Here is a 14,795-nt window from a genome sequence, read left to right on the forward strand (position 1 = left end):
GGGAAACAGCGCTCTCAAAACATTAGAAATGAATCCTTGTACCCCAAATAATGTTGAAGTTCTGGAAACTCGATCAGCTGTTCCTAAAATAGAAGATACAGAAATAATTTCTCCCGTAGCCGAGCGCCCAGAAGAGAGCTCTGATGCAGAACCCGAGAACCACGTGGTTGTGTCCTATTGTCCGCCAGTCATCGAGGAAGAAATACCGAACCCGGGAGTGGATGAAGCCGGAGGGACCTCACAAGTCATTTACATCGATGTCCAGTCCATGTACCAGCCTCAGGCAAAACCAGAAGAGGAACAAGAGAGCGACCCCGTCGGGGGGGCAGGCTATAAGCCACAAATGCACCTCCCCATCACTTCTACTGTAGAAGACCTGGCTGCAGACGCTGACTTAGATAAAACTGCAGGTTACAGACCTCAGGCCAATGTAAATACTTGGAACTTAGTATCTCCAGACTCTCCCAGATCCACAGACAGCAACAGTGAAATTGTCTCTTTTGGAAGTCCCTGCTCCATTAACTCCCGACAATTTTTGATTCCTCCCAAAGATGAAGACTCTCCTAAATCGAATGGAGGAGGGTGGTCCTTTACAAACTTCTTCCAGAACAAACCGAATGACTAACAGTGTCACTCTGTCACTTCAGTCTGCCATCTCAGTAAGCTCTCACTGCTGGTGCTGCCGTGCCAGCACGGGGCATCTTGGAGGGATCCTGTGAAGTGTTGTTAGCAAGGTGGACCTCACTGCGCAAGTCACACTCCAAGTGTTAATGTGCTCTTAACGTAGTCTCGTGGCCCAAGTAGGGTAACTCAGAAATCCAGACCATGCAACTCAAGTTTCGGAGCTATCTGTGATTAGAGCCAAAGAATTCTCTCGTGCTCCACCTTTGGGGAGCACTTCACGGCTAATCCTGTCCGGTCCCACACATGCAAAACAACTCCCACAGCAGCGCGTTCTGTTCTGTCAGTGGTTTTCTCATACGGATACTTCATGGAATTGCAAGCAGATTTACAGGCAAAGGAGAAAAATGTCAAAGTAACAGATGATGTTTATTTGCCTGACACTTGCTCCATTTAGATGAAAACCAAGCACAGATTTCAAAATTGTTAACATCATTCTCCTCTATCCACAGCATTTACGAAAAATTAATATAATTTTTAACGTAGCAACAGCTACTTAGTGTTTTGTTTGATAAAGTATACTGATTTCCGTGCCTACTGTATAATGGTTATCAAACAGTTTTCTCAGGGGTACAAACGTTGAAAATGAGCGTGACACTGACCAGCCCAAATGAGAATCGTGTTCTCTTGCTTTGGGAGGGTTTACAAACCTGTCCCTTGTTTTGTCGCTTGCATGCTGACTTCCCTTGTTGCAGTTGGTTGCCCTGATACTTAAAATTGAAATTTCTGAGACTGCAGATCTAAGTTTTTCTCAACATCTGTTTTTTTGCGTGTGACACGGTGCCCGTTTTGTAAACATGAGCAAATTCAGTATTACTGATAAACACAGGATTCCAGGGGTTTCCTGTTTGAGGTGACTACTGGGCAGTCTCTCTGTGTCGGCTATTCTCGTGCAGCCCTGATCGGTGTCAGTGCCTCCTGAGAAGGCTGTGCCACGGAGCCCCACGCACCCAGGCGGTGATGACCCAGGACACCTCGTAGCAAACGTTCCTCCTGATCAGGCATTTTGGCAGGTTCTGCCTCTGAAATGATCGTGAGTCCAGACTGTTTGATCCAGTCCTCAAAGTTTTAAATCTAAAACTAAAAAGATAATGCTTCCTGTAGGAACAGTTACTCAAGGGCTATTTTGTATGAACTGTCACAAAGTCAGTTTGAATCCGTGGGCACGCCTGCATTAAGGGCACAGCATTTTCTTTGTGAGCTGCCCGTGATTGTGTGTCTTCTCGGCCTCCTCTGCCCCCTTTGGTCTTCATAAGTGATGTCTAGGATGAATGTGGTCAGAATGAAAAACTCAAAAGTGTATCTTCTGTTTCCCTCACCCCCACGTTGTCTTGTGTGTTTTGTCTTTTGACAGTTAAGGCAAAGTACCTGAAAAATGGAAATCTCTGAATACATCAAAATGTGCCTGGTTTTTTCTTTTTTATCATCCGAGGTTCTGTGATGTATTTGCATATAATGGATCAGTTGTCTTTTTTTCTAGCTCCTACTGTTTCTTTTATAAAAACCATGTCATGGAAAAAAGCCACAGGGTGACAAGGAGCAAAATCCATTTGGGTACTCTATGAATCCTGGCTCTAATTGCTAGAGTTCAGCTAAATTCTTGAGCTTCATGTTATATGGACACGTGGGATGAACTAGAACTAATTATATACACACACGGTATATTAAAACCATGTCATAGCTCCTTGGGATTTTCAACAGTGAAAAATCTATCAAGCCAGAGCCATCCCTAACAGTTTTCTCTTCTTCTTTATCTTCTTGGGCTCCTTTCCTCAGCTTACACCCCAGACACTCAGACCTGGGGCTGCCTTCGTTTCCCGCCGTGGCTGGTCATTACCGCACCCCTGCTGCCCGCAACTCATGCCTCGTTCCCCCTGAAACCAAATGGATCCTACACTTCATCTCCTTAGGATAGCATACGTGTTGGCTAAGGTAGACATTTTTTTGGTATGAACTACACCACACCGAGAATGGGAAAAGGCAGGCCAGCAGAAATTGATCTGCGTCATCAGTATATATGCATTATGCATTGCAGCCGTGGCCATGTGGATCCGATGCCCTTTCCAGCCTATACACCGACTCATTTGTTCAGCTGACGGGGAATATCACTGGGCTCTTGAGTCCTTTCACCCTGTCCGAGACTTCAGTACTTTTCCTGCATGAAAAAGGTTCAGAGAGCTGCTCGGCTCTGCTCTCCCCTGCCTCTGGGGTTCCATACACAGTGATCACTAGGTTAATGGGAAGCAGAGTTAACACTGTTAGTGTGGGTAGGCTCCTGATAAGTTGCCGTGTGCTTCGGAGTATGTGGTGTAGGTGTCAGGCCAAAGGTTCCTTGCCTTTTCCCACGGAATTGAAGACAGCCAGACCCACTGTGTAAATCCTAAGTTATTACCTCCCACCCACTCCCAACCCCCCAACCTGGGCATATGGGGGTTGGCCTCAACACGGGGAGAGAGAGGGGAGGGGTGGAGAGAGAAGATGCCCTTTGTCACATATCCAGTTGTTTGTGGCACTGGAGACCCTGGTAAATGTGCACTGCCCGTCAATGCTGGGGCCATGCTCCAGTGTGAAAAGCAGTTTCGTAGGGGTCCTGCTCTGTCCAGTCATGGTAGCGCCTCTGCCTCGGGCAGGGGAGACTAGAATTGTTCTCTCCAGCCCTTCCTGACTGGGAAAGTAATTGGGAAATCCCTCTTTCCTCAACTAAGGCCTAGTCATTGCTTAGAACATTCTAAATATCTGAACTACAGTTACGCCCCACCATGTCTGTTTAATAGTAGTGTGTATTAGGACGCATTTTCAGATCTCTTACAAGCCAGTTCACTTAGTAGCCAATTTCAGATCAAGTTTCCCTTGTGAGAAATGGAGATTTTGGTGGTCATTATGGCTGCCTTTCTCTTGCGAGTGGCCCTCCTAGATAAACAACATTGAGCATAAAAATATTCTTAGAAGACGTAGCTAGCATTTTGACATTAGCTAGAGCTTGTACATTATGGACTGCGTGGATTAACCTCCACATAGAGTTGCAGTCATCAGTGTGTTGAACTGTAGAAGCCTGGATTTGAGATTGTGGCCCTGGGTATCTGGACAGTTGTGTGTTTATGTGCTTAGGTGACAGAGGTGCTCTGTTCTGCAGCTGAGACTCAGAAGCAGCCGTTCGTGGAACAAGTTAAGGGCGGAAGTGTCAGCCTCGTCTTCCATACCAGCATAACCCTCACGGCCCGTGGGTCTGAAGAATTTAGACACCCAGTACTGTCGCACTCTCAGAAACTGGTGAAAGTCACACTGTTAAAACTTGATGCAACTTGGATTCTTGCTGGAAGTTATTAGTCCTGTAATTCTTAGTGGTTTTCATGTTGTCCACGTTTAGGAACATTACAGCCCTTTCTGTGTTTGAATAACTAGATTTAGGTTAGTGCAAAAAGAAGTTGAAATCAATTTTACGGTCTTTTGAAATTGAAGTACTCCCTAACATTCGACATGCAGAAAATGTTATCTCAAAGCTTTCTACTGCTCAGGCACATAATCTGATAAGACTTTTTTTCTTTCTATTTACGCTAAAGTAATTTTTACTGTTATCTGTTTCGAACCATTTAAACATTTGCATATCTTTTATAAAATGTCTTTTTTTTTCTTATTTCTTATCTAAAGTTAAGCATCTCAGAATTCAAATGTGAGATCATTAACTATTTACAAAGACTAGGTACATAGTGGGAGTTCAATGAGTAATTGTTTATCGAGGCCCCTTCCAGAACGTGCAGAATAAGCAGTTTTCCTGAAGGGTGGGATGTATCAGGATCTAGCTTGTGTGGATCTAAGACTATCGGCTGAAAGATTCAGATCTACTCACGAAGTAGCTCCAGTTTCAACGAAAACTTGGGAAAGACTCCTGCAAAAGCATCACTGTCTTATTCCTTGCATCTTATTCCCTCCCTCATGAGTATTCGTAGTGTCTTTTTTTTTTTGATGGCTACAAAACTTGGGACCTGTTTGTGCCAACCAGCATGTGTTCTAGCGAACCGACACTACACTGACGTGTGAGCTTAACCGATTAATATAAGCACTCATTCATTCTCTGGATAAACTCTTTCTTCAAAGCGTTTATTTTAAACTGGCATTTCCCGCCAAAACAAAATTCCATGGTACCATGCCCATCCATCTTACTTTTTATATCCAGAAGAAAATTTTTCACAGAAGGAAAAGATTTTCTAAACTTACTGTAAATGCATCTTTTAGATATGACCTTAGAATATCATTGGAAAGCACTTGGTTTAAATTTGCTCCATTTATGTCTTCATGGATTATGTACCAGGGCTATTAATATTTAAACTTCTTATTTCAGTACGGTCGTGAGACTTTTATTTCTTTTCAGTTTGAGCTTTTGTCTATTACATGATCATATTCATGCCAGTTATAATACAAATGAGCTATTTTTAATGCCTATATGGAGGATCAAGAACATTAAGTTCATGTGTCAGGCTTTATCGTGTGGGGTAAAATTCCAGGGGATGTGATTTGATCTGGAATATATCCAAATTCTTACAATTGTGATACTGAGTTCTGAAAGGTTTCTGTTGCTTTTAATCATGGGTAGTGCTTATTTGTCCTTCTATTAAGAATGTTCATATTTTGGATTATAAGTGTCTAAGTTATAGACAGAATTTACCTATGTAAGACATAACTGCAACATTCTAATGAAAATTAAAAGTGTTTTAAGAGGGAAAACTTCTGAATGTTTTTATGTACAAGTGCCTAGCTGAAGAACCATAGAAACAGGAAGTTCAAAATCTCTTAAATATGGAAACTATACCGATTGAATATTAACCAAATACAAAACAGTAATAACATAGTACTTTTTGATGGCTATAAGTTAAAAGATGTGGGTGGGGGAAATGAATATTTAATTGACAAGAAAATTAATTTGTGTTACATAAATCTTCTGAGATTGCCTTTGCAGTCAGTAGCCAGTCATAATTTTAAAAAGCCCAAACAACTGACACCATAGACCTTATGCTGTCCTTAAGCCAAAAATACTTTGTATACCTGGTTGAATGGCTTATTTAAATGTATTGAAGTTCCTTCTACATTTAAAATGTACTTCCCTTCATAATTATTCCATTTTAAAAAGGGGTAACTTTCAATTTCTGAACTTACTATTTCTCCTAAGCATTCCATTATAAGAGCTCAGAAAGATTTCTAGGTGGTATATAAAATTTTCATTGAAACATGGACAAGCTAAACTGTTAGGTTTAACATTAGTATTTTTGTAATTGAGCATAGAAAACAATAGTAATTAATGATTTTCATAAGACATTTTTCAAATATTCTGACCCCAATTTGATTCCAGAACCTTTTGAATGTTTATGATATACTCATCTATTTAATTTTTTCCTTCCAACATAATGCTTTGGGAAAATGTGAATATGTTATGAATAGTTGAAGACAACACACAAGAAAAAACCCTGTTCGGTTTGTTGTTGTGGAAGGGTGGGTATTCTAAGATACCATGGGCTTTGTTTCTCCTGTTATTTTCTCAGAAAGGAGCATGGCTTTTTCTTACATTTCAGTTCAGAGTTGCTTGAAAAAGATTGGCCTGGATAGAAAGACATCCAAAATTTGAGATAGAACCACCTTAAAAACAGGTCCAAAGGTAAAAGTCACTTAGAAACTTAACTATCCTAAAGGAATGTGTTGCCTTTTCTTCTCTTTCATTAGTTGGCCAGAAGTCAGAGGTCCTCTTCATAACATTAGGAAATTGCCATTTTTTTACTTTCAAAATTGCATTGTAGTGAATTACTGTTTACAAAATACACATACTGTGAACAGATATAACTTTTTTGTTTTTTATAAGGTTGTTTGTAGAGTGAGTGTTTTTTTTTAAGGGTTCTGTGTTAAATATTTCAGTTTTTAAAATAAATACTAGTAACTGTTTACTAATTTTTGTTTGGTCAGGTGTGTGCAGATGTAGCGGAAAGATAGGGAGAAATCAAATCCAACACTGTTCCTGTATTCATTTCTTAAAATGTCACCACTACAGACTTAAAAACAACAACAAAAAAAAAACAAAAAAACCCGAGCTATAATTTGTGATAATCTGTACCTAAAATCATACGTAATCATATAAGGAAACATCTAAATACTCACGTAGAGGAAGCAAACTACAGATTGCAGTATATTTGTGTGATTCAGTCTGATTCACAGAATTCCGAGTTCAAAATGGAATAAAACAACTCCACTTAACAGAGATGACAACTGAAGTATTTTCTGCCTTGTGAAAATGTGGAGATTATGTTGCTGTTAGAATGGAAAATTGGAACATTTTATATCCTCGTATAATTTCAGAATTTAGTTTCCATATCTTTTGGAGAACATGGTTATATCAAGAACATAGAATATAAGTAACCTATTACTAAGACACCTTAAATGTAAAACTATTATGCTTGGCTGTTAACTCTAAAGATGTTACTTATGTTTGTTTTTAAAACGTGCATGTATTTAACAATTTTATCATAGTATTGTCATGGAAAAAAATAAATATATTTTCTTACAACTTACGCAGACGAATTTGGGCATTACTGGTTTTTTTTTTTTTTTCTCCTCCTGTCTTAAGCACTTAGGAAAAATACCTTCTGCTTTAATACTTCTGTTAACTCTGATAAGAATTACACTGGTTTATGAAGCAATAACGTAGGGCTATCTCTACATTTTTAATATTTTAATACATTGCTATGCCATTGAGATCATCATCTGTATCTTCCACTAAATCTATAATCTGTGCACCAGAAATGTTAGCATAAAAATAACCAAAAAGCGGGACTCCAACATTATAAAAACAATACTGGTCCTTAAAAGTATGGTTTCTAATTTCTTCCCTTTGAAGACCAACATTTCTGGAGCTTCTAGGAATATATCAAAATTCGTTTTATCTCAAGTTACCAAATTTGGAAATCCAGTCGTTGCTTCAGCAAAACCTCAGTAATTTTCAAGTATGAAGTGATCTTAAGTAGAATTTCATAAGGGGGAGAAATTAAGTCTTTGGTCCTGTGTAGCCTGTGCTTTACCCAGAGTAACAACTGAAATATGAATGGGCCACAATTTAACCTGAAGAAACTGTGAACTGATTTTGAATTAGTTGTGAAACACGTGTTCGTGTTTAAGCCCTAGGAGAGCGTCTACATGTGGTCTGTCCTCCAGGGAGATGTCCATGCATAACTTGGTTCCCAGATGGTGAATTCTTGAGCCAAAATATATAGCCCCATCAACTGTAGGGACTTTGAAAAGGTCAAAAAGAGAGGAACGATGTATTAGGGAAAGAAAAGTAGAGATGTATGAGCTTGTTTTTAATGTATTCGACATCACTAAAAATGTTAGTTTACAAACCCCAGTTCTTTACAAAAGAGCTGTGTAAAAGTTCTGAATGGCCTATGAAGTTGATCCAGTACCCTTCCCCTGGAGCGACTAACAGAAAAATTGAATTAAAAGTATTTATTCGGTCTCTAAGAACCAGCGAAGTTGATGTAACTAGAGATGTCTTGAACTAATTTGGGATTAAATTGCAGATGATTTTATCCCCGAGTGATTAGTTTCAGATTAAAGAGACAAGAAAAGCTTTTGAGGAGGATTTTGGTAAAAACTGGGAAGCAGAAATTCCTGTTAAAATGAGTGCAACTAAAGTGTCCTGGCTGCTCAAGATTCTCTCTGAACCTTTGAAAGGTGAGAACGAGTCTGAGGTCCCAGCTCAGATGCAAATCTGCTTCCCGGGTGACCCCAGTCAGCTTTATCACTGCTGTGGAAGCAGGCCCTCGCGTCTCCGCTGCAGACAGCCTTCCAAGGCCAGAGCCCCCGCCGTCGTCTGTCTTCCTATCCCTGCAGGTGCTTGCACACCCCCCGCCCCCCACTCACCTGGTCCTCAGGGCGGATTCTGATTCGAGAGGCAGGAGGCCCTGAAGAAGCAGAGTGCAAGACACGTGCACCCTCCTAATCCCAGATTGCCCAATTACCAACAGCCAATGGCACACACCCTTCACAAATGAACCTGAGTCTAATTTTCTGCCGTTGGTGGCTCCTCTCCTCTCCTGTGGCGGTGGATGGGGTTTCCCGTGAGACCAGGCGGCGGCGGGCTTGCCTGAGCCGCGCACATCTGGCTCCCAGCTGGTTTCACCACCTGCTACCTGGGCCACCCCGGGGGAATTACCAACCTCTCGATCTCCTCCGCTCTGAACGGTGGGTCTTGATAACCTCTTCTCGCAAAGCTGTCGTGAGGATTCCCATAGTGTATGCGATGCTCCCAACAGAATAGGTGTGAGATTCTTACATGTGACTCTATCCCTCCAGAAGCCTCAGGAACGGCTCTTTGTGACCGGCACCTCAAAGGTGTAAATGCCTTAGACACGGATGAGATGCAGCTTAGGCTACGGCCCACAGTTACCCAGAGGGCTGTTTGTTACACGGCAAGAGACCTGCCAAGATGAACCACGGGGCCTGTTCCCACCTGCTCAGATGCTGGACTCCACCTTTCTTCACCTGGATGACTGTCTCCGTCCTCACGTCTCAGTTAAAGCATTGCTGGCTCAGGGAGTTCTCTTCCAGTGTCCCAGGACCTCCACCTCTCCACGCACCCCACCTGTCCCTGCACCCCACCTCTGCACGGCACCCCCACCTCTCCCTGCACCCCACCTCTGTGTGGCACCCCCACCCCTCCAGGCAGCCCACCTCTGCACAGCACCCCCACCTCTCCCTGCACCCCCACCCCCTCCGCTCACCGAGCACGGTTCTCACGCTTTCTTCGACACAGAAATTGAGCGTCTCAGCGCTGCATCCACAGAGCACGGCACAGTATCAGACGCACCCCAAGAGCCTAATAGTCCTGAAATAACCATACCTTGAAAAGCCAATACGTGGCCTACCATGTTTCCTGGATATAAGAACTACGTTATTTTACAGAGAGGTGATCCGCCTGTGGCATAGTCTCCAACCATGGAAAGACAGGGGGTCCTCACGGAATTGCTGTGCCTCAGACAAGGTGATGGCCCAAGGCGCTCCTTCTCCGGTGAGCCAGGGAGGGTTTGTTCACCGGAGGTCCTCAAGTATTTGTTGAACGTGGTGACCCTGTGTTCCTCCTCAAGGAAATTTGCTCTTATCCTCCTATCTGACAGCAGTGGATAAAGGATAAATAGCCTTGACTGAAGTGACAACAGGTTCGAGCCCTCCTCCTGCCCACCATCCACCACCACCGCACCTCCTCCCTGTCTGGAAATCGATTTCCTTCTCTCTGGGTTAGGCTCTCCGTATTCTTCCAAGTGACAATTTGCATAACCAGGCGATCCATTTCTGTTCCCACCTCTCCTCCCCGAATTGCGCATCTGCTTCTCCAGAAGACAACCCTTATGGCATCTCTCAGACATTTACCTGATGGGTAGGTGAGTCCCGGTAAGTTGCGCAGGCCACACGGGGCTGTAGACCCTCACTTTACCTGGGGCTAACGCGTCTCTTCTCTACATCCAGAACTTTCTTCTCTCAGGTCAGATGACCCCAGAGAGCTGGGCCCGTAGGGTCAGGCTCCTCCAAGCTTACAGGCAACTGCCTTTTCCAGTGGCCTCCCAGCATGATGGGAGAGGACTCTGGTGGGCCTGGCCTGTGTCACGTGTCCGTCCATGGGCTGGTCATGTGGCTGGACAGAAGTTCTGTTCAGAGGCCACTTTTACGAAAACCACACAGAGTCCCCCAAAAAGAAGAGAGGTAGAATTTCAAGTGGCCAAAACAATAAATATTTACTACTGGCTCACTGAAGAAAAACTAGAAAGTAAATGAAAGGAAATGGGAAAAAAATCGCTATCTTCTTATACAGCATTAGCTATTTTTTAACACTTTGCCTGTTACCTTCTCGGACATTTTTCCTATGTGGATGTGTATATGTAAATATTTACACATTTTCATATACGTGTATATGCGTGCATATATAAAAGGGTTATATTGTGTATTCTGTTTTCAAACCTGACTCTTTTATTTAACATATTTTGAAAATCTTTTTTCATATCAATAGAATATTCATGTGCATTGTTCTTTCATGGATATGTAACACTAGCATATGGAAATATTATTTAAATTTCTTATTCCTTAGTCCTTATTGAATTCCTTTAGTCCGTAATTTATTCATACTATTCATATTTTCATTAAATAATGGATGACTTCGAAAGCCAGGCAAAGACGTCTGGCATTGAATTGGCTGGGACTAAAAAACAACACTCAGATTTCACACTAGGAACCATTAGCACATTATACTCAAGCGCTCCCCAACTTTTCTATGCCATAAAATGTAGTCTTTTATACCAACTGACTAATGAAGATTCCGACCTAACGCAGAATTCTGCTTACACGGTACTTCCTCTAAGGTGACGGGGCGGCCAGCGGGAGCTCGGGAGTGGGGGCTGCTCAGGGCTCATGCAGGGTGGCCATCGGAAAAGGCAGCTGCCTGGGTCAATTTAGCCAGTCCTCGGGGCACCCACACCAGCAGCTGAACCCCATCCCGGGCCCTCCGTTATTGGTAAGAGTCCCTGGACCCACGGGAAACAGGACTTTCAGGAACTATAAACAGCGATTTTGAAATCTTTTGATACCCTCCGGGAATAGAAGTCCCTTTATCCTAGGAGCCTTTGACTCATTGTCTAGGGACGTGGCAGGCTGTGGCGCATTCTTTACTGAGAGAGCACATGACATGAACGTGTCTTAGGAAAACAAATCTGGTTTCCGGGGAAGCACTGTGTGGGAGGTAGCACCGCCCGGTAGTCAGGGCTGATGGGGTCTAGCCAGCAGAATTCTAAGATGGCCCCCAAGATGCTCGCCCCTGGTGCACGGGCTGCTACAATCCCACTCCCTGGAGTGTGAATGTGACAGGATGGCACTCCCACGATTAGTTACCCATCAGTTGACTTGTGTTCATAGGAAGATTATCCACGATGGGTAGCCGAATCAGGAGCGCTCACAGGAGGGACCGGGGCTTGAAGAAAGTCTCCTGACCGCTTCGAAGGAGCAGGTGGCCGGTGAGTGTGCCAGACGAGACCACAGCCCTGGGGGACACTTGGATCTGAGGAGCTGGGTCTTCTCTGTCCTTCGTAGGCTCACCCGTGTCTCATCCAGGGGTCGGTTCCCACCGAGGGAATCCTTAGCAAATGTTCATGAAGCAAACGTGTGTTGGCACGTTCTGCGAAGGCGAGCGCTAAAGCAATGCATGTGAGGCCCCAAGAGATCATTTGGCCTCCCTCCAGCCTAACAGCCCCCAAGCCTCTGAACAAACCCCAAGGGCTTCGGGCTGCCAGGCCAGAGGCAGTCCTGTCACCGTAAAGAAGACCCCCAACCCCTGGCAAATCATGTTACCTCCCCAGTCCTGAGGGGCTGGACCAGTCTGTCCCCCAGCTTCCTTCATTCGTGAGGCTGGAGAAATGTGACTCGGACAAACAGCGGGTACATTTTCTGCTCTGACAGTGCCCCCATATCACACCCACACTCCGCCAGGTGCCCCTTGGAGCTGATGCTAGTGACAACACAGGACGCCCGCAGCCGGGGCAGCCTTGAACTCATACCGCTCTCCTCCACACTCTCTCGGTCTGCTAGTCTCTTCACCTGGTCTCTGCTTTCCTGCAGCCTAGCAGGATTTTCTGCAGCTGATCCTCTGGCCCGGTGCCTGTTACTTTTGTGGCTAAATGAGGATATCTGAGCAAATTTCTTGAGCTCCCCTGGCCTTCCTTCTCAGAGACATTCCAATCCAAGTCCTCTTTCAGCCAAGTCAGAGCTGCAGCCCCATAACCGGGCTGTCCAAGGAGGCCATAGCCCCAAGCGGGACTCTTGCTTGGAGGTGGGCAGCTGGGACACTGGGGGAGGTCGCACCACGTGTTTAGAGATTTCCGTGCCTCTGTAAGCCACTTGGAGCATGAGCAGGTCAGCGAGATAAAGATAGACAAATAGAAAGCTGCGACCTCATCCCAAATACTGAGACATAGTGTTCCTCTCACATCCTTCCAGGAAAAGACAAGTGCTCCCAGGAGCCTTTCTAGGACCAAAGACGTCTCTGCAAAGGCAGACACAAAGAGGAGGAGAGACAGCGAGCTTTCTCCGCTGCCTGCCCTGTGCTTTCAGTTCTTGGCCGGGGCCCCGGGGAGCACGCTGCTGCTTGGAAATAGTTTGCAACAACTCCCCCAGGGTTCTGGAGGTTGTTTGTGGAGGGGGAGGCGGAGGTGAGAAGGGAAAAAAAACTTCAAACCCAGACCTCATTGCATCCTGGGGGTCCCTGAATCCCACCCTGATGGAATGGCTCTGTTTCTGCTTTCACATTCAAACCGGAGTCCTTGAGAGAAGAGAACTTTGGAAGAAGGCAGACTCAGGGCTCGGATGGGAAAGCAGCAGGTGGACACTTGGGCACTGGCCCCTCACCCCCGGGACTGTGCTGCCTGTGACAACTAACCTGAGGACGCAGCAGAATGCCGCGGAAGAATCCCGGAGCCCCTGAGCTGGTCCTGTCTGACTGCAGGTCGGGGTAAGGGGTAGGAAAGTTCCACAACGAAGCATCATGCTTGTGTCCTCATGGAAGGACCACGGGCAAGGTGCCAGTCTTTCTGGCCAGCTTGTCTTGCCAAGCCAGACAGGCCATGCGCATCCGCTCTGGGCGCCATCAAAGGAGGACCGTCATTAAGATGGAACACGTGAATGTGAGACTGGAGTGCAGTTCCCCACGGGGGCTATCCCAGAAGCCAGTCCGTGTCGTTGCCCGAACATAGCCACCTGTAAGCTGGAACTTCCGGAGTGACAGCCTGTCACTTCCACTAAGACCTTTCAGAAGCTGATCGCACACGCTTATCAGCTAAGGGTCTGGGCTGGTGCAGGGCACCCCCACACCCCCCACCCCCGTCCTCAACGGCAGCTACCGGATGCTGCCGGCCCGGGCCAGAGCTAGAAGAGGCCATGAAGGGAGTGTGGAGGGGCTAATGCTTTGTCCAGTCCTCTCTCCTAAAAGATTAATCGTCTTTCTACTCGGAGCTGGAATTCTCTGCCTTTATTTTCCCCAGCAGCTGGGCCTCTGCAGGCTGCTGTGGGCGCTCCCCATCCGAGGAGGAACAGCCTTTTGGGGCAGGGGGGTGGCTGTCAGAGCCGAGAGGGCTTGGGAGCCTCTCCCACTCTCTATTCTTCTTCCTTTGGGAACTCACAGTGCTAAAAACAAGCATTCTGAGAACCATATTTTTCTGGGTTAAAGGTGAAAAATGCAGCATTTCCTCCAAGTGGAAAGCACTGGGGCTGCCAGCTCCGGGCACATTTCCGAGATCCTTCCTCCCACTCAGGGAGGAGGCAGGGCCTGCTCGCCAGGGGGAGAAGGGATGAGGTGGGTGGCGAGGGGAAGGCGAGGAGGGAAGTCGGAAGGAAAGCACCGGTTCCTCTGGAGCCAGGGCAGTCAGTGTATGGAAACCCGAGGCCTGTTTGTGTTGGCGCGGGCCTGGAGGCTGGGACAGCACCGGCTCCGGAAATGAAGAGCTAATAAGAGGGTGGGCGAGCGGGGCGGCCATTCAGAGTGGTGCCCGCCAGGCCGGGATCATCAGGCTGCAACTTGAGGGCTTCTGGGACACTGCAGGGACCAAGACCTCCCCCCCCGCCCCCCCCACACCAAGGCCTTCCAGAAAGAAATCCCACAACGGGGCTTAGAGGAAACTAAGCCAGTTTTAATAGGAAAGGCAAGAACATCCCCTGTCCTCACCCCATCCTCAGCCATCCTTGCTTAGATCACATGGAAGTCTGGGGAATTTTCTCAGGTCCTGACTGTGGGACAAAAGATCTTCAGGAATCCACGCTTCACGATATCCTTCCCGGGCAGGACAGGCATTGCGTTCACCTCCCGGCTCCCTGGCTCCTCAAACCTCTCTCTGGAGCCAAGGGCCCAGGAAGCTTCTTCGACATCCTCTCAACAGAGCCGCTACCCAAGGGCTATGCTACAAATCCAGTCCCACTGCTAGTTCCCCTTCCTTAGAATAACAGCATAGCTGCCCAGTACCAGGCAACAGGTGGAAGGAGGAGGGAGAACAGGGCCCAGCAGGGGAGGCTGGAGGAGGGGCAGAGTTGGCCCCTGGGCCGGCCAC

The 14,795-nt window shown here is 45.9% G+C and overlaps 1 protein-coding gene across 1 annotated transcript in view; it reads left to right on the forward strand.

The window, feature by feature from the left end:
* LIFR (LIF receptor subunit alpha) overlaps window positions 1-7,232 on the forward strand; it is a 79,388-nt gene extending 72,156 nt beyond the window's left edge. Inside the window, exon 20 of the mRNA XM_045439799.1 lies at window positions 2-7,232. Within this exon, the coding sequence (XP_045295755.1) occupies window positions 2-625 (624 nt within the window). The 3' untranslated portion in view covers window positions 626-7,232. The remainder of the gene's footprint in view (window position 1) is intronic.
* The last annotated feature ends 7,563 nt before the right edge of the window (window positions 7,233-14,795 follow it).

The sequence above is a fragment of the Leopardus geoffroyi genome, chromosome A1 (assembly GCF_018350155.1).
Source record: "Leopardus geoffroyi isolate Oge1 chromosome A1, O.geoffroyi_Oge1_pat1.0, whole genome shotgun sequence".
In the NCBI taxonomy this organism is placed as follows: domain Eukaryota; kingdom Metazoa; phylum Chordata; class Mammalia; order Carnivora; family Felidae; genus Leopardus; species Leopardus geoffroyi.